At 36.4% G+C, this 27,737-nt stretch overlaps 1 protein-coding gene across 1 annotated transcript in view; it reads right to left on the bottom strand.

The window, feature by feature from the left end:
* The window catches only part of PLCZ1 (phospholipase C zeta 1), a 45,978-nt gene extending 24,264 nt beyond the window's left edge, over positions 1-21,714 (bottom strand). Inside the window, exons 1-6 of the mRNA XM_042050160.1 lie at positions 21,310-21,714; positions 20,457-20,624; positions 16,397-16,631; positions 9,606-9,807; positions 7,899-8,043; positions 5,925-6,080 (exon numbers count right to left, since the gene is read on the bottom strand). Coding sequence (XP_041906094.1) covers positions 5,925-6,080; positions 7,899-8,043; positions 9,606-9,807; positions 16,397-16,631; positions 20,457-20,624; positions 21,310-21,714 — 1,311 coding nt within the window. The remainder of the gene's footprint in view (positions 1-5,924; positions 6,081-7,898; positions 8,044-9,605; positions 9,808-16,396; positions 16,632-20,456; positions 20,625-21,309) is intronic.
* Between the last annotated feature and the right edge of the window lie 6,023 nt (positions 21,715-27,737).

The following is a 27,737-nucleotide window of genomic DNA, read 5'->3' on the forward strand; positions in this document are numbered from 1 at the left end:
TGGTATAATTTATTTTTTTCTTCTTTTAGGTCTGTTAATAAACTTCTTTATATTCTTTCAAGGTTGGTGCCTGCTTTGCGTTTCTCCTAATTCTTATCTCACAGAAGATAAACAGTAATGAGTATTTTGGACCAAACCACTACACTAAATTGGTGTTTCTGCCCGGTTACAAACTGAACCCACTACACCATAGTGTGTGTGTGTGATGATATAAAAATGGGTCATGATCTTTTAAGTCCATTTCTAAAATTCTGTTTACGAGCTGTTAGCAAAAACGTAAACACCTGGAGGTAGGAGAAATTTTTTAGTGTTGGGTTTTTTTTTAAAGATTTTTTTAAGATTTTAAAATCATGTCTTTTTTTAGAAACAGTTACAGGAAATACTCCAGCAATATGAAAATTTGCTATTTTTTGGCCAGAAGCAAATTCCAATAATAGTTACCCCAAATCATTGAAAGCGAAACATGGACTGAAAAAATAGCACACCAAGGATTTTGTCTGAACTTCAAACACCTTCAAAAAAACTTATAACAAAGGCATGGTTACAAAATCAGTGACTCTGTGAAATCTGAGTTCTTCAGTTGGTCATCAGCACTACTGAACATGTGACAACTTTTTCTCTAAACATCCAAGTCTTCTAAGAGACCTGAAAAGTCTTTTAATGAGCTGAAGGTCTGAGCATTCACTATAACTTCTCCTTTCTGGTTTTATTATGGGAGGCAAAATATGTTAAAAATACATTTGCTGTTTACTTTATATAAACTGTAAGCATACTAAAAAATTTAAATATGTAAAACATAATAGATCTTCCCTAGAGCATAGTGGGACTTCAAGGCTGGCATAAGCAAAAGCCTCCAAGTACAATCAACTGGAACAAATATTAACATAATTAAATGAACAAAAATTTTTTTCTGGTACATTCTGGTTAATGTGATGTAAAACACAAAGCAGCTGAAGTAATGCCAAGTTTCCAAGACAAAAATCACAAGCACTTTGGATCAGGCAAACCCACCTATTGACCGCTGCAATTAATGTAAAAATTCAGTCCCGAGAAATGTAGGGAATAAACCCTGGATTTGAGACATAAGATTTTAAAAAAAAATAGCTTCTCCTATTTAAATTTAGCTTGTTGTTCTCCCTTCTTCTCTCCTGATCAGCTGTAGGTGCTTAGTTAGGGGAATATCAAATCCTGAAAATCATGCTAAGTAACAAGATTAAAATCTCTTCTGAGTTTTACATAATATTCTATTTCAAGAATTATACTGCTGTCTTAAGTACTGATATAGGGTGAAGATACAACACCTCCTGTGAAGTCTAACACAGGAACAGGTTTTGAGACAATGACAAGATTTGTTAAGTACAACTGCTAAAAAATCTCAACACCAGATTTCTTTAACAATTCAAGAGAATCACACTTAGTAAATTGTGAATGGATGTCTTTGTGGCAGCCTTATAAATCACAGTTATCAAGATACTTTAAATCAATACTACCAGCAATATCTGAGCTCTAAGTAAACAGGTATTAGTTATATCAGGAGCACCATTTTAGCTACCTCATAACAAGTTTTCATACAACACATGTACCCAGTGAGAAGCACCCTACCCTGAAAATTCCACTTCTGTATTGTGCTCTGTAGTAGACTTAAGGTAAGTCTGGTCCAAGGATAAACAGCTGTGCTGTATCTGAGATGATATTCTACACAGGCAACTAAACTAAACCTCTGGATGGATTGGAAAGGAATCGAAAGGATGATTACAGAGAAAATGGTTACAAGCTGCCCAGGATATTAATACACCATGCACAGATTCCTTACCACAGTTCAATGTTCCAAGAAGACACCTTGCCAAATGAAGGATCTGATTTTTATACACCAAATAAACCAATGACCCAAGACCTACCTGGGTGATGATATAAAATATGGCAATGTCTTGGTTTTAGTTAGCTTCTGAAGTTGCTTTACACTGCAAGGAAGTTATTAACAACAGATAAAGACTGTCACATGTTTATTACATTTCTGGGAAAACCATGTTCCCTCAAGAAGAGCACAATGCCTAAAAATAGTGTAGGAATCAGATGAGTCTTCTATAAGTACTCACTACAGCGTAGAGAATCCAGAAATTTTATGAGAAACAATACTGATTTTTTTATTTTTGAGGGTCATCACCAAGTCATGCCACATTCTCGCATCTTTCTTCTTATTTTGGTAAAGAATAGATGCCATAGATCGATTGAAAGGCAAAAGAGTGACTAGAAAAGTTTTGACTTGCTAAGAAGCAAAGCTATTTCTGATGCAAAGACTTGGTCAAGAGATTTGCATATGTAACTTGTAGGTCAAAACAAATAGGAATTAATCTCATAACTGAAGCAACAGAATTAGATATGCTAAAGCAGGCTTGATCTTGAATTTCTCTGTGAAAACACTCACTGTGTAGAGAAAGCTTTTTTGTATACTGAGTAGATAAAGGTGAAGAAAAGTGTGAAGAAAGAGTCCTGGCTTATGGGGTTAGCTGGTTTTCCCCATAATAGAAGGATTTAAAATGTCCATAACCCATAAAGTTGTGCTGAAGACCTTCTATTAATCTTTCTCAAGGAGATAATTAAACAGGTTCTTTTCTTTGGACACCACAGGTTTAACAACCACGGGGAAGCCTTGGTAATCCTGGCCAGAAATACTTCTAAACCATCACAATACAATAATTGATCTTGCAGCTGTGTGGTAAGCATTAAAGACAACTTGTAAAATCACAGTAGTTGCCACTTCACTTTCAGTTAATCACACATCATCCAAATTTGTGACAGGAAACCTGCAAACAATAAAAAATTCCTAACTATCTGATATGTATATCCTGTCAGCAGTGTAAGGCAGTTCAATGCACTGCAATGCAAAATAATTGAGGAACAAACTTTCATCAAAGCATCAATGTGTGTACATTCTTTTCTGTGTTACATTGGATGCTTACATGCTTCTTTCAATAGCTATCAAACTTCTTAGAGAGGAAGGACACAGCAGGGTAAGTAAAACCTTATCTCTTCTAGCATCCTAATATTTTCTAAGTTCATCCACAAATTGCTGCATAAGACACTTCATTCCATCACTTTCTATCAGCATATCGCCAGGAGTGCTGGTGCAACCAGCAGGGATGTCTGGCGCCAGCCAGAGATGTCAAATCTCATTTAATGTGGGAACTGACTCAAAGGACCTGATATTCCAGTGCATATTAGAGCAAGTTCATGAAGTCTCTTTAGAAGCACTATGATGGCCAAGACTGGGAGGAAAGAACTGTACCAAGTCTGCTGCTTTGGTGGCAAAACATCTGCTTGGGAAGGAGGTAGAATAGATTGGTGAACCTTAAGGGCAGCCTCAGTTTCTCATGGGATAAGGTGTGTATGAAAGAAAGAAACAGACCAAAAGTCTTCTCTTTCCTTTCCTCCACATGTAGAGGAAGAATTGTGTGTTGAGATGTTACAGAATACAGGAATTGCAGGGAATTAACAATATCAATACAGTCAGCTGGAAGTGTGAATATATGACTGAGGGAAAAGAATAAAAAACCAGTTTTTCCTGACATTTTCTGGGGTTTGTTTTTCAGGCCAAGCAAGTGTTAGGAAAAAGCAGAGAGAAGAAATGTTCAGTGATCCTCCACTTTTCTCTTCTGGTCCTCCGTGTGATTTTCACTTAGAATTACAATGGCAGGAGACATCATTGCAAGGTGCTCCAAGGAACCACCGAAGAATGGGTTTGTTCCTCATTTTAACCTCCTTCCAGACACACAGTCATGTCAGCTGACAAAGGTATAGCTCTAAACCTTCTAAAAGAAGGAAGGAGGAGAGGAGAGGAGAGGAGAGGAGAGGAGAGGAGAGGAGAGGAGAGGAGAGGAGAGGAGAGGAGAGGAGAGGAGAGGAGAGGGAATTTCCATGGAAGCCTCTAAAACCTAAAAGGAACCTGTAATTGGCAAATGTCACTCTGAAGTGTTTGGAGAAACTATGGGGTATTCCACTTCATGTACACACAAGAGAACTATTTAATTCTGATCTTGAAGAACACTGAGCTGGCTTTTTTGCTATTCTTGCTAGTGCTCCATCTTGAAAAAGTTGGAGCAGTAAATTATTTAGGTGACAGCTTTTTTTCCCCACACTAACTGAGAATCCTTCCCACAAAAAGGATTTTAAATTCATCATTTATGGTTCAGTAACATCTCTTTTGCACAGGTTAAGTAAAGAAGTCTGAATACTAAATTCAGAATTTGGCTTTCTCAAATGATAATGAATTTATCTAGGCCTTGAAAATGCACGAGTCCCAAGCTTTAAAGACGTGATGTCACTAAACTCCTTTTGAACATGGACCAAAAGTGGTTCTTGAAAAAGATGCCAGCCAAAAGTCAAGCTTACTACTGAATTTACAAATTCAGTCATAGCAATGTATTTCCATTGCTAAGTAAAATCCTACTGATTTTTCTTACATGCTTGATCAGAACATCTAGGAGAAATGGAGATGATCCTAATTTATGTTCATTCTCAGGATAATAATTTATTAAATTCAGACTCTTGTAACCATCTGAGGACAGTGGTGTTATTTAGGTAACTCTTATACCTTGCACAGATGGGGAATACATCTCACATTACTTTAATGTGTTGAAGACTCAGGAGAATGAGCTCACCTGATAGCATTTCCATACTTATAGACCCAGCAATGCATTTTCAGGCAAAACTCTACAGAGCTGACTCATGAAATCTCTAAGCTAGAGAAATACAAAGTATGAATTCCCTATATCACAGTCACCATATGTTAAGGGATGTATGCCACAGAAAGTAATATTTTTAAGTATGTGGTTCAGTGACTCCATGTTCACTGATATTTTTGTGCTTGCTTCAGAGGATATATGATCCTTAGACATCTACTACACTGAATCCAGCCGTGCTTTGAGAAGCTTTAAAACAAGCCCTCCTATCCAACATAGTTTATAATTTTTTCTAATCAAAAAAACCCAGTTTTCAAGGTTTCAAAATTATGTTGGACACTGTGTTGTAAAAAAATAAAATGCTACAATATTAAAAAAAAATTGGCAGAGAAATGTGCATGCTAAATATATTTATTGTTATTGTTATATTTCCATAACAACATTGTTATGGAAATATAACAATATGGTAATACTTCAGCACATCTTCTGGACATATCACTTCAAAAATATTTTTCCTTGACAAATCCTTTAAAAATTACAAATTGTTGTGTGTTGTTTTTCCTTATTACAGTGCTTCCTCCCCACATTTCTTTTGCATTTTTTTAGCTACTGTAAAAAAAAAAAAGTGTAAAATATAGCTATCACTGGCAACAGTGACAAGCCTAAATAAGTATTTTTTATGTAGGCATGTATTTGTGCTAGAAGAGATTTGAAAAAAAAAATTTGTTGTTGAAAGAAAATTATGTACCAAGCCTGGAACAATGGAAATTTACTTGTTTTAGTCTTCAATAAAATTTTCAACACCCATCTAATTTCCTTTTCTAACTTCATATCCCAGGGGTCTCAGGCCACCAGCTGAGAAACACTGTCTTAGGGAAAAACACACTGAGGAAGAGAATGGCTTTGGAGCAGCAGAATGCAAAGAAAAAGCTTCATCATCGCTGTTACTGACAAAAAATGTAGATTCCAATTTCCATTTCAATAACATGCTTAAATTTCAGGAATTTCCTTCAATTTAAGCAACAAAAAATAAATCAGCAGATAACAGATACACCAGCATGTGACATCTTTCCATGTGGCTTTTTTATGCTGTTTAAATATTTTTTGTTACTACCTGAACTGTATTTCAGACACCAGATGTGACCCCTAAATTCAGTTTCAGAAGACTTTTTAAAATAAATAAATAAATCAAGAACTCCACAATTTTTTCCATGTCTTTCATAGAGAAAAATGAAAACTTATTACCTCAGGAGAAGGCAGTCGAGTCATGTCTACTTCACCACCAATTGGTGAAGAAAGAAGTTTGTCACCTAGAATACTTTTCAAATAGTGTGCCATTACTTCCTGTTGTTTAGGGCTGCAGTGGTTCTCCAAAGACAGTACAAGTGGATAGGCAGATGACTGGAAATATAATTTTAAGATTTTATTATTAATAAATAAGAATATGAATAATTGCTTTTCTGAAACATCTTACAAAAGTCCCCTTGGCAATCTGTATTTACCTTCATTTTCAAAACATTCAAAATATAGATCAGTTGTTTTAGGTTAGTAATGCAGTAAAAATCTCTCAGTATTTGTGGAAAGGAGCACAATTGAAGAAAAAAGTGCACCTTTGGAAAGTTAAAGCAGAGCTAGACGTGCAGAGGTGTGAAAAGAGCTGTTTTGTTGTTTTGGTTTTAAAACGTAAAATCAGATTCAAAAATTCAGATTGACAGTGTAAAGCAGGATTAAATGTCTTTTTCTTTAGTTTGTGATGGATTTTAATTGACTACATTTCAAGTTGATAGTCTCCCCAAAGCTTGTTCAGAAATGATTGCCTTTACATGAACAAGCCATGCATATTTTTTATTTTTCATAATATCACAAACTTTTCTAGGGACTCTCTACACTTTTCTCATTACAATGCTCAAGTAAGGGAAATTGAGTAAAAATTAAAGGTGAAGGGTGAAAAAGGGAAATTGAGTAAAAATTAGAGAATAACTCAAAAAAACCTCATCCATTTAGACATATAAGTAAATCTCATAAATTGCCAGTAATACTGGTGGCTACCAAAAATAGTCTGAATGAAATTGTTGCTCAGGCAGGACCTAAATTGTCAGTAAGAGAAGTACCATTTAATGTTTTCCGTCTTTACACTTGTCCCCTGAGTATTTGCTACTGACTGTTAATAGAAGCACAGCTCAGCCTGGATGGACAGCTGGTACCAACCATCACCTATTGGGATTTTATCATCTCATTGGCACTTGGGCATGTGAAATGAAGTTTGCATTAGAGTTAAGTACAATATGTTGTGTATTAGCAAGAATAGAAGTTATATCTAATAGGTTTTGAAAAACAGTGAAATAAAACCATGTTTTTAATTTCACTTTTTAAATGGGAGACTAATTAAATTTTATAGAGACACAGCTTTGATTAACACTGAGAAGGCTATAAACACATCTGTATAAAAATCCATGTAAATTTATGATCATAGATGTATATATTCACACACATAATGCTGGCCTGAATCTGAGCGTAATCTTAATAGTCATTCAGGACTTCCTTCAAGCAGGAGTTTTGCCAGAAACCTAGACAAAAGCCTGAGACAGTGCCAAAAACTCTCCACATTTCAGTGCTTTTTCAGAGGTAGGCAGAAGGGACATTGCCCTGATGAGTCACCTGGCAAAAAGACATCAGTAGCTGCTAACATTTATTTATCAGGTTCATCGTTCAAAATAGAGAGAGGAAATGGAAAACAAGGTCTCAAACTCATTACCTAATATTTTTGTCTACTTCAAAAATACATGTAGAATATAAGACAGACTGATATCAACAAAAGAATAGGTGAAGTAAAAACATTTAAAAGAGATAAAGAAGGAGAAAAACATCAGACCAATTCTGAACTAGTTCTTCACTTTATGATCAGTCCTTTCTTAAATGATCTCAGGTGAGAATTCCACCTAACAAGCTGAGTAAGATCACCTGAATCGTTTGCACCAAGTCTGGTTTATATTCATTATCAGGAAAATATGTTTATGATTCTTTTAAAAAGTTTTAAAAATACATGAAGAACAAATAGCAGAATTGTTCTGTAATTAATTTCAACAATGCCCATTGCCACAGTCTCTGTTTCATATGTTTTTTACCCTGGGGAATCTATAAGAGCCATGTCCCTGGCTTTGTTAAAGCCGCCATCACATTCTAACCAACTTATGTATACATCCCTTTATCTATACATACCATAAATGCATACTTGTCAATCACATGAATTACAGAACGAAATGGAATTTTGCTTGTTAAAGTGTGACCATGATACACAATAGGTTCATTGTTGGTTCCATCCCAGCAGTCAATTTCCAGGCAACGACATCCTTTTAAAAGAGCACTTCAGAAGAACAAGAGAAACAATTTTACAGCCAAAAGATACCACACTTTTTTATACAAGTTGCTGTATTCTGATTACAAGTACATTGATTAATTACAGAAAAACCACCTCATTTTCATCATAAATAAAAAGAAATTCTACAGAATTATACATATATGAGAGAGACATGTCTTCTCTTGTTTATTCTAAATGTGTTAGGTAATAAACTTAATTAGGCCACTAAAGAATATGGGATTACCTGAATTATCTTCCTTAAAAGAATAAAAACAAGGGTCAAAGATTTCAACAAAGGAATTTTGGAATAAAGGCAAATTGTCATTTAAAATAAAGCAATAAATATTTAAAATGGTGTTTTCTATTACTGTTCCAAACTTGCTTGTAAGTTTGAGAATCACTGTATTTAAAAATCCATTGCACTTAGAGAACCAGTTTGCACTTGGTCTTTACGTAAGTCATCGTTCTTCCTGGCCCTTATTTCTAAGAGGGAGTGCTAAAGTTTCTCAGGTGCCTTAACTTTACTGCTTTAAGTTTTAATGTGTTAGTGGCATCCCTTAAATTCATAGGTTTCTAATATATGACTTGCAACTAACTGAAACATTTCTTATAAACTACATTACTTAATTACCAATCTGTCTTTCACATGCTGCCTTTCACACATTAACAATATGTCAAATATGCCTCTAGCTGCATTTAGCATTTTCCTCACACCAATAGTACATAAAGAGGAAGAGAGAGTGGGTTACACCCTCTTCACAATTACTTTCAGCAATGCAGCATTAACATCATGGAATTTTAAATACCGTTAGAAATTCAGTGTTTCTGATGGTTGCATGTTACTGTCAAAAACTAAGAGAGCAACTGAAAAAAAGAGTTCAGACAGATGATGGTTCCAACTCCTTTCTTCTTACTAGAGTAGTGCAAATAATAGGAATTCTGGACACCTCTCTTCCTAATTCTTAATACTTCCTGCCCTCTCAGTGTTGCCTTCATTACACAATCCATTTCATTCTTCCCTGCCTTGGCAAAAAGGCATCCTGATCATCATCCTCTTGGAGGCACACACTGCAGAGAGCTTCCTCTCTCTGCTGGCTACTTGGGTGCCCATTTTGTTGTTGTTGTTTCTAAACTGCCCACATTGCAACATGCGTCGAACACAGATGTCCTTGACACAGACATACTCCAACATACATCCTGTATATTGATCAGATTAGGGCTTGTCTGGGAATTTTTCATTTCTTTCAGGGAGTTAGTTATTTTTGCATGGCGTGTTGAGATTAAAAACTGATTTAATCATGTACTGTACACCATACTATGGATTTCATTTGCTGCAAGGTTGATTTTCTGAGATGTAAGTGAAAAAATAGATTGTTTCCAGACTATGAACAGATGGTTTGGCAAATATATTGAAAAGTGTACACACAATATAAAATACCACTCTCATTTTCAACTTCTATCTGTGATGGCTTTGTCCCTTATTGCCAAGTAGGATGGTATGTGACTTAGTATTCATTAAAAAAAAAGCCAAAGAATGTTTAAAATATTAAAAACCAATATCTAAATACCTGGTATATCCCCATAAATGGCTGGGTCCCATTAGCTGGTCAGCTATCAAGTAGGTGTTGTGAGAAGATGAAATAAAATAGTCACATAATGGCTGGTTCATATCTTGATAGATGGTCCTGTGCTGGATTTTAAATATTGAACATTCATCTGACCGCATGTACCTTATAAATCCTTCAAATGACATCTGCCTTTTCTTCCTCACTGAACAAAAACAAAAGTAAAAATATCTCTGTCATGAAGCCAAACTGACAGTTCTATCTATGTACTTTCTGAAATTTTTAATAGCCAGTTCTGAACACTGCTAAAGGTTGTACAGCACAACACTTTCCTGCAATTTTAAAATTCATGACAAAAGTATAAACAACACAAACATTAGATACATGTGACTCTGGAGCTCAGTTGCTGTGGTTCAAACTTCTGAGAGGAAATTAATGTACTTTGACACTTTTATTCTTCTGTGGACATGAGTAAGAAGAGTTTGCAGTAGTTATAATTAAATATAAAGTAAAATATTTGTTACTTTGGAAAGTAACATGCCAGACAATGCATTAAGAGAATCTTCTTTTCTCTTTTAAAAGAACAAGGATTGTTCTCTAAAATGTCAGTCAGAGATTTTCAATATAATCTTACAAAATAAATGATTCCTAGCACCAAATGTCTTCCCTAGGGGTGGAAAATTCCAAATAAATATTGATCAAATCATGTTTTAAAATATTTGAAATAAAAATAGTATCTTAACAAAAGAAATAACTGCCCACACAGATGAATTGCAAATCACGCTTATTAAACTACTGCATTTATAACAAAATGAGCTAATTGCATCCATACCAGTGATAGTCATCCCATTTGTTTTGGGTTTGACTGATTTAATGACAAACAGAGCCATTACACTGCCAGCTACTGCTCCCAATGTCACGTTTCAAATGCAGTCATTTTGCAAATGATATCATCTCAAACGTCAGCTTTGCTTCAAAACATAGTTTGAATTAGTGTGGGATTTTGCCCAGTCCTTACTCTAAAATAACCTTATTGTCACCATAGCAGGCTAGTAGTAAATAAGCAGTAAATAATCCAAGATTATTTTATCCTAACAATAACTTAGAAGTCAATGCATACAAACTTGGGGGCTGGAAATACCTGCAGAAAACCCCCTTTTCTGATGTGTTAATGCCTACTACAGCTCTAAGAATCAGAATTTACAAGTTAGAATTGCAATTATCGATCTTCGGGGTGTGACAGAATGAAAGTTGTACACCTGAATGAGAATTTATAGAAAATTATTATTTCTCAGTTACACAGGTCTTTGAACTAGAAAAACTTGCAATGTTTTAAAATTATAAAGAAAAATAGAAGGCCATCCAGACATCAAATATACCTTCACCCAAAAAATGTTATCCCTACCAGAAGTCTATCTTAAGCTATTCTTCCAGATTTCCATTGATGAAGAATCCAGAGACAACCCAGTAAAACCATTTCAACAGCTAAGTAACCTTATTGTTAGGAAGTTTTCCATAACTAGGAAACAGAAGTTTACCCTGAAACTTCCTTGCTGTCCAAAATATTTGTTGTATGGTATTATTCCTGTCCTCTCTTTCACATATGAAAACCGCTCTTGCACTTCCCTCATTCCAGTGCTTTCCACAAAAACAAATCTAATCCAGGGCATCTTTCTATTTCAGATTTCTGATAATCTTCATTTTTCTTCTATCCACCAGTGCTGTTAATCTTTCGTAGGAAAAAACAGGATACTATTTCTTTATAGAATGTCCTGACAAACTCCTCCTTACAATCTTAGAGGGGTTTAGATATCTATTATTTGCTCCATTTTTTTTCTGTTAACTGAGTGTCTAGTTCCTTGGATGGTCCCTTTCTAAAATAAATACTACATTTGATCTTTTCCAGTCTTTCAATTTATCATGCGTTTTCCCCCTAGTTTCAAAAGTAACCTTTGACTTGTGTATAAAAAGTCAAGCTTGTTATAGTCAGTTTTCTAAGAACTTGGATTTGTCAACCTGTCTTCACTGACCTGATTACATCATTAAAGAAGGTCCTAACCTGTTTTAGCCATATTTTGGCCGAGATCTTACTTAAATTAATACTATTAATAATATTAAGGGGCAGACTGTACTTATTGCATCAGGATTTTCTTTGGTCTTCTTTCAACTAGCAGATTTGCCGGATGACTTATTGCTACCCTGATGATCTTGAAAATTGTATCTTATTTAGTATCTTGACTTAGATTTATCCACTTGGATTTATGCACGTGTTATATTGTTCTATACTTGTAACAATTGGATTAAGTTTCTACTTTCTGGATCTTTAAAAAGCATTTTGGATTTTTTTACATTATTCAGAATACATTCATCCTGTATTCTTTGCCTATAATGAATTACATTAACTGTCTGGATTTCATTTCTGGTTAATTTATTTTTCATGGTTTATATAGTTCTTTGAGCAATTACAAGTAGAGCTAGTAACTATGTGTGTGTGTGTGCATGTGTGTGTGTGTATTTTTTATTTTCTAACAAGTCTTACCTTCTTCTGCATTTATTTATTACATTAGTGAAAAATACTGGCTTTTCAAAGTCTTGCTTATTTTCTGAATTATTTATGATGTCTTCCTGGCTGTTTGTGTCATTGACAAAAGTTAACTGCAATATTCTCAAGAGAAATGAATGTTTAGGGAAATATGCTGATGACAATAATCCCCCAAAAATGGAAATATAGCATTGCTTTGTTAGTCAATGTGTAAACTCTTGGACTTCAGTAAAGCTGAAGCTCATGTCCCCAGTCAACAGACTAAAAATCTTTTTATTTTTGTAGGGCTTATTACAGTCCCTTACATTTCTGAGGAATAGCCCAGTCATACTATTTTCTGACCACTTACAGACATTTTCCGCTTCTACATTAAAGGAAATGGGAATTAATCTCCATAACTACTCCACAGTGAAAAGACTTTCATCAAGGCCTTACATTTCTCCCCTGGAGGAACCTGTCTTTTTCTCCATTAGGACCTTTTAGCAGGAGTTAGCGTGCACACACATCCATTTGTCATAGAAAGGGAAGGCAAGAAAAGATTTCTTTCTTCTCGTTGCCTCTTTTTGTTCATAAAAGTTCAATTATTTTTTTCTTGCCCTCCTCTTTTGGATATTGTGGGATTCACTTTATTAACAACATTCTTTTATATTGGGTTTTTGTTTTTCAAATCCGATTTAAGAAAAAATTATTTTTCTCATTTCTCCTGTTAAGGTAAACCCCAGCTCTGCCATATATATAAATACTGTCATATCAGAGAGGTATTATGGATATAATCTGAGTATTTGAAAGAGTCAGATTACATTTTACATTATTTTTAGAGTTTATTACATTCTGCTTTCTTATTTATCTTGTAACTTCTTTGAAAGTATTTTTCTTGCTCTTTGGAAAGAAAAAATTGAAAACTTTTGTAAGATGTTTGCTGCCCTGAAGGCATGTAGAGTACCCACACTGAAGCAGACAAAACAAGTCAGAAATCACTATGCACTGCCCAGAGCCTCCTGCAAGACCTGTTTCCTCACTGAAGGGACTGAGTACAACCTGCAGCCCTGACAATACAGGGGGAGAGGTGCCTGGACCGAAGTAGAGACTGGGGTGTGGGGAGGAGAAGAGCCTGAACTGAATTTGAGACTAGGAAATGGGGAGGAAGGTGTTTCCCATGTTTTTAAATCTATGTATGTGTTTCTTGTTTCCTAAGAGCTAAAGTAATAATTAAATGCATATGTAACTTAACCCCCAGAGACAGAGAAATGGGTACAAATATGTTTGCAGGGAATTTTTGGGGTGAAAACTCATGACAAATACTGGCAATCAGAGATTAAGTTGTTTCTCTGCCATATTGGAAGAAGGAAGCTTTCATTCATCGTTAAAACTCAGGAGAAGCATCATCAGATGGAATTTCATACTATGAAACTTGACTAGTTTACATCAGGCTAAAACATCAGGCTAAAATATTCATCCTCTAAGGGAACAGTAAACAGAGAAATATTTCCTTCATTAAAGTAAGAATACAGTTATTCCCTTTCTACTCCGAGTTTATATTCTAGGGAGTCTTTTTTCTACCTTACCCACACTTATGACTGGTGCCTACTGGAATAAAGTATCTGTCTGAACAGCAGTTCAGTTTCTAAGGGCTTATATCTCATAGTCATCTTCTGTTGAAAATTTTCCCTGACACTGGATATTTACACACCCTTTCATACATTTTGTCTCACAAATCCAGTGACAGCCATTGTCTTAGCTGAGATCTTTAAGTCATCTTTCTTACTTCACAAGATTTTTTATGAAATCTGTAGGAATTTGGTGGAGCTGTCAACTTTGTTAAGTCTGGTTTATATTGGCCAATGGGACCAAATGTTCTCTCCTGAAAATTTATGCTCTCCATCCTGCTCTGTCTCTCACACACATGCACAAAAAAAACCCTCAAAAAACCCTTAAGACTGTATATCCTAGGAATAAACTGAAAATGTTTTTTGATTCACAAATACATTCTGGATTACTCAAAGTCTTTATCTGACACATGCACCAGGCTTATATTGTTATTTACAAAGCAAGCTAGTTGTTTAAGAGAGGATTGCATTTTTGCCCTGTTTTTCTATTACCTAGCAGGAAAATAGGCAGGAGTAGAATCTTTGAAAGGCACTGCAAGGTAAATAATAATGGGATGCACCTCCTTATCCTCCTGTCCCTCTAATCCTATCCATGCAAATACTGAATAATGAGCAATATTTTTTTTTTTTAAGACGTATATACCAAGCTTAAAATAAAATGCATTTAGTTGGCATGTTTTCTTTAATCTCATTTAATGAGTCGAGGTTTCTATTCAAAGCTAATAGTAAAATGGGCAGATAATGGAAAGTTTGTGAAGAAAAAACTGACATTTGGATGTTAGCAAGACACAACTGTCAGGTGTGACTCACATACTCATATTTTGTGATCAATTCCATAGAAATGGTTCTTTCTGCCAAAAATGCAAGCTTTTAGCACACACATGAAAAAAATGTTAGTGTAGCATTTTGACATTAGACATTTGAATTATATAATAAAAATGAAAGAGTAATTCATTCCATACTGGCCTGAACTAGCTACGGTAGCCACAGAGAGTAAATTCAGTTATCTGGCTCAATAGCTTTGAAAATCTCTCTGCACAAATGGTAGGGATGCACTAAATGCTATAGATGGATTTATCAGATATATGTAAAATCTAGTCACTGTTTTCATCCTAATCTTGATATACCCATGCTATCACATTTATCAGAGAATGTTCATTACTATTAGCAAACCTGTCAATCAAACCTGCCCTCTTCCCTTTCTGTAATACACAGGGCAAGGGTGGCAGGTGATTCCAACAGATCATCCTGATGAATAACATTCTGTAGCAAATTCAGAACGACATTTGCACAAAATGGTCTCTCACAATACCATATGAACCACCTATTATGTCAATCATAACTGGAACTTTTCAATAAATATGTTTGCGTGGGAGTTTGAATTCACTCAAAGGAGCAGGAGCAATACAGAGATTATTATTTCCAATTGCGAGGCAAACAATTTTATCACAGATGAAGAAACAAACAAGAATTTGGCGCAGCATCTGAAATTTAAACCAGACACTAAATTAAACCTATAGAAACTCCAGTTGGTTTGCAAAGGTGCTTTCTAATGAACTGAAGATTTTTCATTGTTAACTGTGTTATAGCTTTTAACTTTCCCATCAAAACAGGTAACACGAAATAAAAGGAACCTTTTAAACTGGTAACTTGTACAATTAGTAAACATATTAGTTCCTCAGAAAGAGTAGAATATGTTCAATGAAATACAGTCAAATTTGAGAGGCAACCTCAAAGAGTAAAGGCATAAGGAGTCATGTGCTTTGCAGCTATTACTGGACAGTAAGTGCCTCTTAATGAAACACCAAATGTCTTCTGTTTCTCATTGAAAAAGTGGCATTTTCCATTTTCTTCTTCCACCACAGGGCAACATAGATAATCCCGGATTATTATCCCAGAAGAAATATTTTCTCCTTGGGTTTGTTTTTCTTAACCATTTATCAATTCCACCCATTTTCAAAGACTGGGAACCAAGGAAACTAAAGAATTCAACATATTCCACTGAATAAAGTAACAGCTTGCACCAAAATGCAGTTATATCCTTTGCATACCTTAGCTGTAAATTTTGCCTCAAACTGAATTCAGTGAAACTCAGCAGAAGTATTACACCACAACTTGAGGCACCTTTCAATAGGTGAAGAGCGTGTTACAGATTTATGAACCTCTCCTCGCCTCAGAGCTCTCATGATTCAGAAAGGGTGACCAGGCACCTATGAAAATCTTACACAGTGCTTCTGCAAGCCAGTCAGAGGGACATAAAAGTCTTGCCTGACACCTTGCATTATCACCAAATGACTCAAGGGAGAGAAGACAGTGTAATGAGCAGACAAGCAAAATGGCAGATAAGAACCCTACAAAAACCAAATTAAAAATGGTTTGTAGTGAGCTGAAAACAGAATATATAGAAGGACGAGAAAAAAAAGATAAATGAAGGACTAAAAAAGAAGACAGATAAATGACAGAAAAAAGAAGAGATCAGAGAAAGGAGGGCAGCATGAAAATAAATTAAAACTCAGGGAGAAAAGAATAATATTTAGATAAAAAGATTTTTTTTTAAAGAAATGAAGATATAAGGTTTTGCAAAACACAGTCATTGACAGAAGCACAATAAAGAGCTAGATATCAAATACATAAACTGTGCATACCTTCATCAATGGGTTCATACTTCATAATAATTTCTAAGGCAGTTGTTTCATCAACTTCAGTTTGAAATTGTTCTTTTACAAGAAATTTGATGAGCTGGGTGTCAGTTAGAATTACGCCATCTGACGAGTAAGCCCTGAATAGTTCTTCATATTCAGGTCTGTGTACAAGAGCTCGATAAATTGCTCTGAAGTCGTCCATGCTAATTACGTCTCCTAAGTGTTTGTCAAGAGTCCTCTGGGGGGAAAAAAGCAAGCACAATAATTAAAAAAAATAATTCAATAAAACAACATGCAATGATACAAAGTTGCCCACCAAACACTCTTATAACTGACCATAAGAGCGAGAATCACAGAAGAACCCTCAGGCAACACTGACTACAATGCATTATCAGATTATACTCATCAACTTTTAGATTACACTTTGTGTGCTACAAATATTTTATATAAAGTAAAATGGACCATATGACATAATTTGCATCTAAATAAGTACAATAAATTTAGATTTAATGCATTTTTAATATTAAAATACATTGCAGAAAATCTCTAAAATGCTATGCATTAAAGTAAATTTGCAACATAAAACTTATCAAGTGGAAAATATATTTAGTATAATACCTCTGCAACAGCTATTTGCACCATATTTTAAATACTGTCAGTTAAATTTGCATACAAAATACAGAAACCAATAATCTTAAAAATGAAATAAGGATGACCAAATTATCAAGAGATATAAGTCTTTCAACACTTCAAATAAGAAACACTGTTAAAGTTTGAAGACAGGATATTTTATAATAACCTATGACATCATGTTCTATTCTTAACAAGCCAGAATGTTTGACTTAGATTAATCATTCACACTTTCAGAATTCTTGAATTGTAAGCTTGTTTTCATAGAGTTTACAAAATGTTAGCATAGTAATTAATTTCAGTGTTTCAGTATAAAAGCCCCTAGAAAAGTTAAAAGGGCAAGACAATTTGCATAGAATAATGGTTTTTTACCATTTCTGCCTTTTACATCTTTCTCAGGTTTACAATTCTATTTTTCCTTTAAAATTTTCTACTCAAAATAAATAACTGCATACTAAATATCAATGTTTCTAACATTTTAGCCTGAATTATTCTTGAAAGTTGCCAAATAAAGAGAAATCTGCTGACAGAATTGCTCACAAAAATCACACATAAATAGCAATCTATTGCCTCCATGATTATCACTGTAAGTTGACCAAAATTCCTATTTTTTGGCTCCTTAAACTGAGGCTGCCAAATAGGCTAAGTTCCAGCATCCAAAACATGGCACTTACTATGGCTGGTTTGGTTTCCACAAAAGTGTCTATAAACAGGAAATTGCTTACTTCAGCTCTGACTGCTCTTTGATCAAGACTTTTGATTACTGCTAAATTAGATTGGTTTTGAAGCCATACCATAAAACCTAAAATTTTAATGATCCATTGCCAGTTTCTTCCTATGCAATACAGTTCCTACTGCACTTCTGAATAAGTACCACAGTAGGAGTAAAACATATTAGATAACCGAAACAAGTACAAAATTAAATTTCATGAGAAGTTCTAGTGCAAAGTCTTACCAATCAGTACTTCAGTATTTGCTTTGAGTTTGTGGAAGAGAATAATAATGATCATTTTTAACAGAAATCACTAGCAAGAAAATATTTCAGTACAAATGAGAATTATACGTTTCATTGCTGCTGAAAAAATTCCCCATCTAAGGTTGATATCCCCAACCAAATTTTTAATATTCTTAACAATACTGCAAATTTGCTCATAACCATTAACTAGGAAAAGAAAATACCAACTTATTTTGGAAATAAACAGTCTATCAGGACTTGGAAGATGTTCACTTAGTTACTGGCACCAAATAAGGCTGCGCAAAAAAATTAAAGTTTCTATTTCAGTTGCCCCTTGATGAAATACAGGCAATAATACTACACAGGAGAACTCTTCAAATTAAAGTGATAAAAGTCATGTCACTATAAAAAGACATTCTCATAATTTTTTTGGTAGATTTTATCATTCTTATTTTTATTAATGCACATCAAATATTTGCTGTTCGGAAAAGAGGAAACAAAAAGTCTTGAGAGAAATTATATGAAAATTTATTGTTCCTTAAAACCTTAATGGTCATAATTCTGATATTGTTCCAAAGAATATTACAGTAAAGGAACTCAAAGAGAACAGACAAGAAAAAAAGGAGATTTTTCTTTTCAATTATGTTTTCTATTAAATGTATTTTGCTATGTATAACCATTAGATTAACTACTGATGTGTAGTTACTGACGATGTCAGTAAGATTCCCTTCCAGAATGCTTTGAATTTTTACATGTTATTACACTGATTAAATATTTGAGCCCCCAAACTACTGAACACAGGTAAATCTTTCTCAAATAGCAAAGATCACCTAAGAGTACTGCTACAAATAACTAGATCAGGCTGTTGGGTATAATATGTTGTTAAATACAACTAGATCAGACTTGCTCTTTGCGGGTCACTTCCCTCAAATAATCCCTCTCTTCTCTACCCACAGCTGACCATTTCTCTCAAATTCCTGTCAGATACCAAAGTAGGTGGAAGACAGAGGAAACAATGAGGAGTATTTTTAAGTTCTCAAGAGATTCTCAAGGTTGGCAATTGTGTCAATGCAGTGCAAGTTCAAAAACCACAGGAATCCTCTTTAGCCAGGGTTGAGCTCATGCTGCTGGTTTTACCTTGGCTTGACAAGGCAGACAACGAGAGAGGAAGAAGAAAGGGTGAGGAAAACTTAGTGCCTTTCTTCTCACGACCTAAAAGTTTCTGACTTGCCATAGTTCATTCTTCTCTGCCAAATCAGGACAAAATCAGCCAGATCAGCCAGCTGGTTGCAACATTCTCAGAAGAGTCATACATATATATATATATATATATGAATACACTTGGTTTCATTCCCTTAGGGAAACAGCATTACCAGACAGCTATTTTGGGGGAAAACAGATGAGGTAAAAGGGAGGACCTTACATTTTTTGAGTCATTACTAGAAGGGACCTGAAGAACATGTAAACCCAGTATGTGCCAAGGCACTCAATTTTGTAGTATTTGCTCACTGAGACAAGATCCACTTGGCAGTAGTTTGCTTACCTACACTAAATTATTAAGTCCAATTTCTAGCTGTATCATGTAACTTTCACAGAAATCTCTTAAACACTGCCATGTCTCAAGGCCAAATCCTTTCCCTGGGGGTTAGACTGCAATTCCCATCCATTCAGGCACACCTCTTAAATACTACAGGAGAGGTATAGTGGAGAACTGAATGAATGCAGGCTGAACCTAAAGCCTGAACAGCTCAGACGAGTCTGTGTTGTCTTCCTGGCAAGAGGATTTTTAGGAAGTTGCTCTAGTGGCTCTGTCCAGCATCAGACAGGCACATCTGGACTCCTTAGCTGGATCACAGAAGAAGATGGATGGGATGAAACCAGAATGCTTCAACTTTTCTCAAGTGCAGCCATGTTACATTAAGAAATAGGAATCAAAATCTACATATTTTCCATCTTACACTAATTCATTGTGGTGAAAAGACAGTGCTATGTGGATGTCAGTCTCCTCTCCCAAGTAACAAGCAATAGGACAAGAGGAAGTGGCCTCAAGTTGTGCCAGGGATGGTTTAGATTTATCTGTTACGAAAAATTTCTTCACTGAAGGGGTTGTCAAGCATTGGAACAGGCTGTCCAGGGAAGTGTGTGAGTCACTGTTCCTTGCAGGTGTTTAAAAGATGTGTAGATGTGGTGCTTAGGGACAAGGTTTAGTGATGGATTTTTCAATATTGTATTAATGGTTGGACTCAGTGATCTTAGAGGTATTTTCCAATCTAAATTATTCTGATTCTAATGCAAGCCCTTGGTTATCTATTTTACACAGATACAAAAGACCTGGAGGAGGCAAATTCTTTGCTGATTTTGCACACCATACTAGCACGAGATACACTTCCAAAAAATTAATTTTAAAAAATCAGCAAATGTAGGACATGTGGAACTGAACTTTTAAGCTGTTAATTGCTTAATGTACATCCACCTTACCCTGAAAATATGTTTTAGATGGTCTTCATCAAAAGGTATTTGCATTTTTTCAAGCAGCCTCATGCAACCCTCTAAATCAGTATTCCCAGTCTTGAAATCATTCTGAATGAGATTCCAAAACCACGTATGAGAGGTGAGGTTAAGGAAGATTCTGGCCCATGAAATTGCCTTTTAACAGGGGAAGCAGGGGGAGAAGTTTAATTTTGTTAAACCTAAGAAGCTTGTGCTTTCCTTTCCTCATACTCTAGAACATCCTGGCCTCTGAGAATGCAGCAGGCCCTGAGGTGTGCAGGAGGAGATTTTTGCTCTGTCCTCAGAGACTCTGAGGGCAGTGATTAGAAGGGCCAAAAGGAGGGTGTGAAGGAGATCAAGGAGTGATCAGGGTGCAGAAAGGGGTGCAGTGAGAGGAGAAAAATGTGGGGAGGCCAAAGGGATTCAACAGTGGCAGGGAACAGTGGGGCGTGCCAAGAAACATCAAGGAGTGAGTGCTCCCATCACTGTGACCACCCAAACATTATCAGCCAGCCCTGGCTGACTGGACAGGCTGCCCCAGGTCCTTCCTGCCATCCTGGGGGTCCCTCGTGTGCCCAGACCAGGTCCAGGCCTGAGGGGAAAGAGATGTGGGGGGGATCCCAATGGCAGCTGTCACAGGGCAGGGAGGGGAGACAAGGAGGAGAAAGTAGCAGAGGAAAAGGATATCTGTTCTCATCCATGGTGGCTGTGCATCGCCAGCAGTGGCATTTGCCAGCACCTCTCTTGGGCTCACAGCGGGCTCCTCATGCCACTGTGCCCTGTTCTAATGGCATGGAATGTTTGCTCCCCCATCCTTCCAGTGCCGCTCTGGTGATGTCACAAACTGCAGGCCGCCAGCATGGGCCCCTTCCTGCCACTGCTCCGCCACCCTGCCACCATCTCGTGGCTTTTTCTTCCAGCTCGAAGCGGCCCCCAGGCGCTGCCCTGAGCCGCCCCCTCGCACCCTTAGGGTATCCCACACCCCTGGCACGTGCAGCAGGCAGGAGCTGCGTGAGGCAGAGTAGGCCTTTGGCAGCCACCTGTGCCGATGTCCTCCTGGGGAGTTTGGCCAGCTTGGCCGAGGTCTCTCTGCTCTGCTCTGAGGGGACAAGCTGGTGAGGCACGAGGCTGTCACCACAACAGCATCTTCCCCTGCAAATAACCAGGAGCACCCTGCTACCAACCCCCTGCAGCGACCTGGGGCAAAACCCCTTCTTGGGGCCTTGGGGGAAGCAGGCGGCTCCATGGCACGGTGTGATGGTGGATGTTGGGGAACGGCGAGAGGCCACTCCAAAAGGCTGGGAGGCCACCCAAGCTCCCACTTCCCTACAGGGAACTGCTGTGTGCTCAAAACCAGCCTGGGCAAGAGCAGCTGTCTGTGTCCTGCTTTGAGGCACACCAGCATCAGCCTTCAAATCACTGGGACAGCCTCTGGAAATCAGGCTGGACTTTCGCCCTGACTCCATTTCCCACTCATTTTACAGGGATTCTTCTCCAGGCAAACTCCTTCAAAGTTGCCAGCTTCCATGTAACTGTCAGCAAGCCTGAGCGAGACTCTAAATGTGACAGACCAAAGGCAGTTTGCCACAGATTTTATGAAACTTGTGAAAGCTGAGGACACCAAGTTTTGAATTGACATTCTGGAAAACATTCAGGTTTTGTCAGGGATATATGGGGGGAAAATCTGTCAAGGAATTCCCTGTTACTCACACTTTCATGAACTGGAATAAACTATGGAATGATCAGCTTCTGAGCACCGAGGTCTGCAATGCAGGAGTGCCTCAAAGCTTACTGAAATACAGTCTTTGGTATTATGACCTAAATAATAAAGGGGAAAAAAAAGACAAAATGGAGTTGTTTAATTGATTTATTTCTGGATCACTCAGGAGAGTACAGAGACTTCCATGAGTCAATCATCGCTTTAAAAATAATTCAAGTCTGTAGTGACTGGAAGTAATTTGCCCTTTTTTTTTTTTTTTTTTTTTTTTACTTTCTTCATGTATTTTTCAAGTATTTTACTAGTAATGGTCAAAATGTCAAAGCCAGCACAGTGCTACAGGTGAGTAAACAAATTCTTACATTCCTTTGTATTTTTAACCAAAATTATATTCACTTGTGTAACTTCACACCAAATGAACATTGATTATAAAGAAGTTCATAAGGTAGATTGGCAAAGATATTGGGACATTATATCGAGATTTTTTTCATTGCTACTGAAACCCTGTAAATTCAGCTTTCAGGCTTTTCTTGGGATATATCTCTGAATCCCTAATGCAGGCACATGAACAAAAGGAAGATCAGCACACAGGAGGAATAAATTTCTTATAGCTAGTGAAGAGGATATTTCAGGACTGATCAGGGATGTATGCTGGGTATTGCAGCATTAAAGAATAAAGTAATGCTACTTCCCCTCTCCCAGTGTTTATTACAAAGGCCAAAGGAATGTATGTGATTTTGGTTCACTTTCAAACTGTGATAGTGATTATTTCCTAACATTTATCACAAATTATAACAAACACTTACCATCCTTGGTGTTTTCTGTAAACAAAACTTTCAAGCAGAAACAAAGTTTAATTTCAAGCACTATTGTAAACACTACACTTTCAAAGAAAGTTGGTGTGAACATTTAAGCATTATTCTTACAAATATTAGGTGTTTTTAATGAAAGCATAAGATTTTGCTGTTGTTCATCATGGCTGGTGGGAACTGCAGTGCCACAGAGGTTGAACACACCCTTTTCTAAATACTCATCTGTGACTTTATAGCTTCACTGCTGGCCATGATTGGTTTCATTGTCTTGTTTTTAAAATATAGTAAAGAGCTACACATTGCTATGGTTTTGGGGAGAAAAAACATCGTGCAAAATGGACATCTTCAGATTACTTTTTTGATGAAAAATGAAGATTTTGCATATATACTGTCCCCTGATTTGGGAGGTTCCTTTCTCTATGTATCTGGATATGATAATTAATTTCCCAGAGAAACCAAGGCAGCTGAATAGGGAGAAGGATGGAGCATGGAGAGCATTTCCGGTGCTCCCTCAGTTCTTCACAGAGCTGCATTACCTCTGGGTCATTCTCTTTTCACCCCACAGCTGCTACTGAGATCCATCCAACACCAATCCAGCCCTTTAGTGCCTATGCTGCTGCTGGAGACCATTCAATGAGCAAGCAGCTGTCTTTGCACGGAATTTGGTTGACTATGTGATTATTTCTTCATTGAAAGTAAAAGTAATTTTATTAAAAATGTTATACAACCCAGGGCGGTGATAATGAAGATGGGCTGTTCTGAGTGTAGTTCATATCTGCAGTACCAAAAGATAGATGAAATGTTGGACATAGATTTAAGTGCTAACAGAAACAGATATAGCACTAAAAATCCTGGATTGGGAAAAAAAGCACTTTTTTCCAACACAAATATTGAACATGAACAAACAATTGGGAACAGTAGAGAACAATGAAAAAGACTAAACAGTTAAATAATGTTCAGTTTCAACATTTATTCCAACGAGATTAATCCCTTATGAGATGCAAAATATATGGCATTTTGCAATATACTCTTTGGTTCTGTAGAATTAAATTCTCTCTTCTTTAAAAATCTGTTTCTATATGGCAAAACTTTAGCAAGGAGTGCAATAATAAAAAAAACCATTTAATATTTTAGGATTATGAAGTTTTCCTATCTTCCCAGTCAGTCTACCTTTATGAACTTTCCATTTTCTTTCAATTTCCTTTCTGTATAAAAGAGAGAATCTGTGAAAGCAGAATCTGCAACAAAAGCTGCTCAGAAGGATGGAATTTTGGCAGAGTAAATGTTCTGATCTGACTGAAAATGATCACCATTTTTTGCAAGGCTTTGAAATTAATCTGGAAAAGGTAATTACAAAAGAGGCTTTGTCAATCTTCCCTCTACATTCTCCAGGATGGTCTTGGATTTTTTTTTTAATTTCTTTTGGAAACTTGGGGGAAGAATAAACATTATGAGGAGAAGCTGAAGGTGTACAACTCCATGGAAATATTCGCTGAACTTTTATTTATACACTTTTGTGACTCTGAATTTGAGATTTAAATGCAACTGCTTGCTTTTTTGTCTATAAGAGATTTTTTGTTGTGGCATAGGGAATACATGCCAACTTTCATTATCTTTATTCCTAAAATAGCCTCCTTTTCTCTCTAATTCTTTGAAAAGCATCCACATTCATATAGCTTCTTGCAAATCCATCTCTTTTTGTTTTCAGTTCCCTGTATTTTAACAAAAGAAATGAAGGATTGGCATATATACCATATATATATATTTATACATACATAACAAAAATGAAAATTCAAGTTGTCCAGCTGTATCAAGCAGCAGGTTTCCACTGCAGCCAGTACAGCACACCTGGAATTGAAGCTCTGTCCTGTTTACAATCATAACTATCTGCTTTTAAAGACTTGCTTTATGCCTGCAAAAATACATAATCGGGCATCTTTTGGTTCTTCTTATCTTGGGTTGTTACTGAGTGGCCATGGTTCTTTGTCACAAGGAGAAGATCACCTACTCCATAGGCTCAGAACAGTTTTACATGGACATGTAATTTTCTTTCAAAATAAAATGGGAATTTTGTTGAAACTCCACTCCTCCATTTGCAGGCTTGCAGACCCATTGGAATCACCAAGCTGGTACAAATATACCTGAGCCAAATTGGCTCAATTTTTTTATTTCTGACAATAATTTTGAATCTATCATTAATTGTTGCTGTAAAGAAAATTATCATTTTTACTATGCCAGTAATATTAGAGTTTAGCTTGGACTTCATTGTCAGCTTACAGCTGCATTAAAATGAGACAACACTTAGTATTTGGACTGAATATTTAATGTTCACATTATAAAGTTTTCTTCATGTTTTGCTGGTACTGCAGCAGGTGGAAAACCTATCAAAATGAAAACACTTAGTGAAACAAGCTTAATGATTTCATTTTCAAATATATGTGTGGAATTAAAAGCTAATTTATTTTTTTGTTTCAGAATAGATAGACAACTCTGTAACAGGCAATAAAGACTCCAGTTATCTGTTGGCAGAAAGCAAAGTCTATCAATGTTCCTCATCATTTGAAGGAATTAATGTTTTCCTCTTTAAATTTTCCAAAAATTCTTTCTTTGCTTCATTCATGGAATGGAAAAGACCATTTTTGTAAAACAAAACACCCGGCTTGTATTTCTTCCAGCCTGTAGTCTGTGCTGAAATCTCCACTGTATTCCTTAGTCCCCATTCCTTTCCAAATTGTGGGAAAGAAAAGAAAATATGATTTTGAAACAGAGCAAATAAAAATGAAGGACATCCAAAGAACCTTCTCTCAAGTGTCTCTCACTGAGCTCAAACAGTCAACACATTAATGCTGCAGCTATAGTAAGACTACATTCAAGGATTATTTTCCCTTCTGCAATAAGAATGGTTTAAAATACTCCAATAAATCTGAAAAAGCAGATGTATTACAAGTCGAGTGCAAGAAAATTTCTAAGTCTGTATGTCAGGATGCCATTCCTGCCCAAATAGTGTATTCTATAGTCCTTTCTAATGAAAGCTTCAGAGCTATAAAAAATGTGGAATGGTTTCAAAAAGTCACTATTTCAAAAAATAACTATTTTGAGCTAGTCAAAGCATAGTACCCTGGGATTCTCCAAAGTTACAAGACATGTTTATTATAGAAAGATATAGGAACTGCCACCATAAGAAACTGAGGGAATGAGAGACATAATAATAATATTTATAACAGATGACCCGTGCCATATTAGATCATTAATGTACTCAATTATCTTTGAATGGAAAAAGGAACTACTACACATCCTTAAAACAATACCCAGAAAATATCCTGAGGTTGTGGGATCCTAACAAAGTCTGCTGATAGTGACAGAGATTGCAGATTAGACCTGTCTAGGGGCTGTCCCTACGTATGTCCCCAAAACTTCATATGAAACACATTTTTAGGGGAATGGAAGGCCAGAGCCTAGATTATATTAGATTAGATTAGATTAGAGAGAAAAGTAGTTGGCTCTTAATAACTGAGGTAGGGATTAATATAATTATATGTGACACATGTGCAACATAGCCATGATCCCAAATGAAATTCTCGGACAGCTAATGCAAGCTTCTTTCACAAAATAAAAAAGCATTAAGAAACAAGAAATTTTCTATCCTGGTTGAAATTTAGTATTACAAACCTACATCCTCAAGCACACTGCTGTGTTCTCAGGTATGACAGTTTTCTTTTCTGTAAAGATTCAAGATCTACCTACACAGATCACAAGTCAGTGCACCAGCCCCTGGCAAGCCTACAGCTGTTTAAGTGTGCTCATTTTCACTGGCAGAAAGCAAAGGATCAAAAGTCTTTGCTTATTCACTTATTCATCACTTTTTCTTAAACACATTTTGTTTATTCTTAAATACAAGAAGTTTAGAAGCCTGAGGAAGACAAGACATCGAGTACAGTGCTGTTCATGTAATTTTACTGTTATCTGCCTTCTGAGACACAGCCTGCCCACCAAGGAGTTAGACTATAACCCAAATACATAGATCAGGCCATATGACATCCTGCACATTCAAATAAGATGAAAATACGAGTTTGTGCTCACAGTTGTTCATGTTCATGGCTGGAGATCCTCACAGTGGCCTGTTCTGGCATTAATCTTCCTTCCAGTCATGCTGCCTGGGCACATGGTGAGCTGCCCATTTCATATGGCTCACTTTTTGCCCACCTATTCACATTCTTTCCCTTGGAAGGGAATGTTTAATTTGGGGTTCAGCTGGGACAGGAGGTTGGGACAGCATATTGGGGAATGTATCCCACTGTGGGAATTCAATGGCTGAAAGAGTCCAAGTTCCTCTAAAGGTTAAAAAAAAATATATACCCTACAAGCCACTTCTCTCTGAGTGGGGAATTGACAGCTAAACTTCCTAGAGACTGGTTTCAGTGGAAAAAAAAAAAAAAAAAAAAAAGTAGGTTTCAATAAATGTCTTTGGTTTCAGATAGAAATGCTTTGTTTCTGAAACAAGATAATCAAAGGGAAGATGAACAAATTATTGGCGGGGGGAGGGGAGCAGTGTCTGTAGAGTTTTGGGGTTTTTTACCCTGCAGTGAAGATACTGTTAATAGGATCTCCTCTGAGAAGCTCACCACTCAGAAATCAGGCTCACACAGAATTAAAACTCCTGTACATGCCTTGAACAGCTGTGTTGTCCTTTATGTACCATTGCCTCCCTTGATCTTGAAGCGCCATAGATAACTTACCTTT

The sequence above is a fragment of the Corvus kubaryi genome, unplaced genomic scaffold (genome assembly GCF_017639235.1).
Source record: "Corvus kubaryi isolate FWS band 111438036 unplaced genomic scaffold, C.kubaryi_AGA036_p1.0 72, whole genome shotgun sequence".
NCBI lineage: Eukaryota > Metazoa > Chordata > Aves > Passeriformes > Corvidae > Corvus > Corvus kubaryi.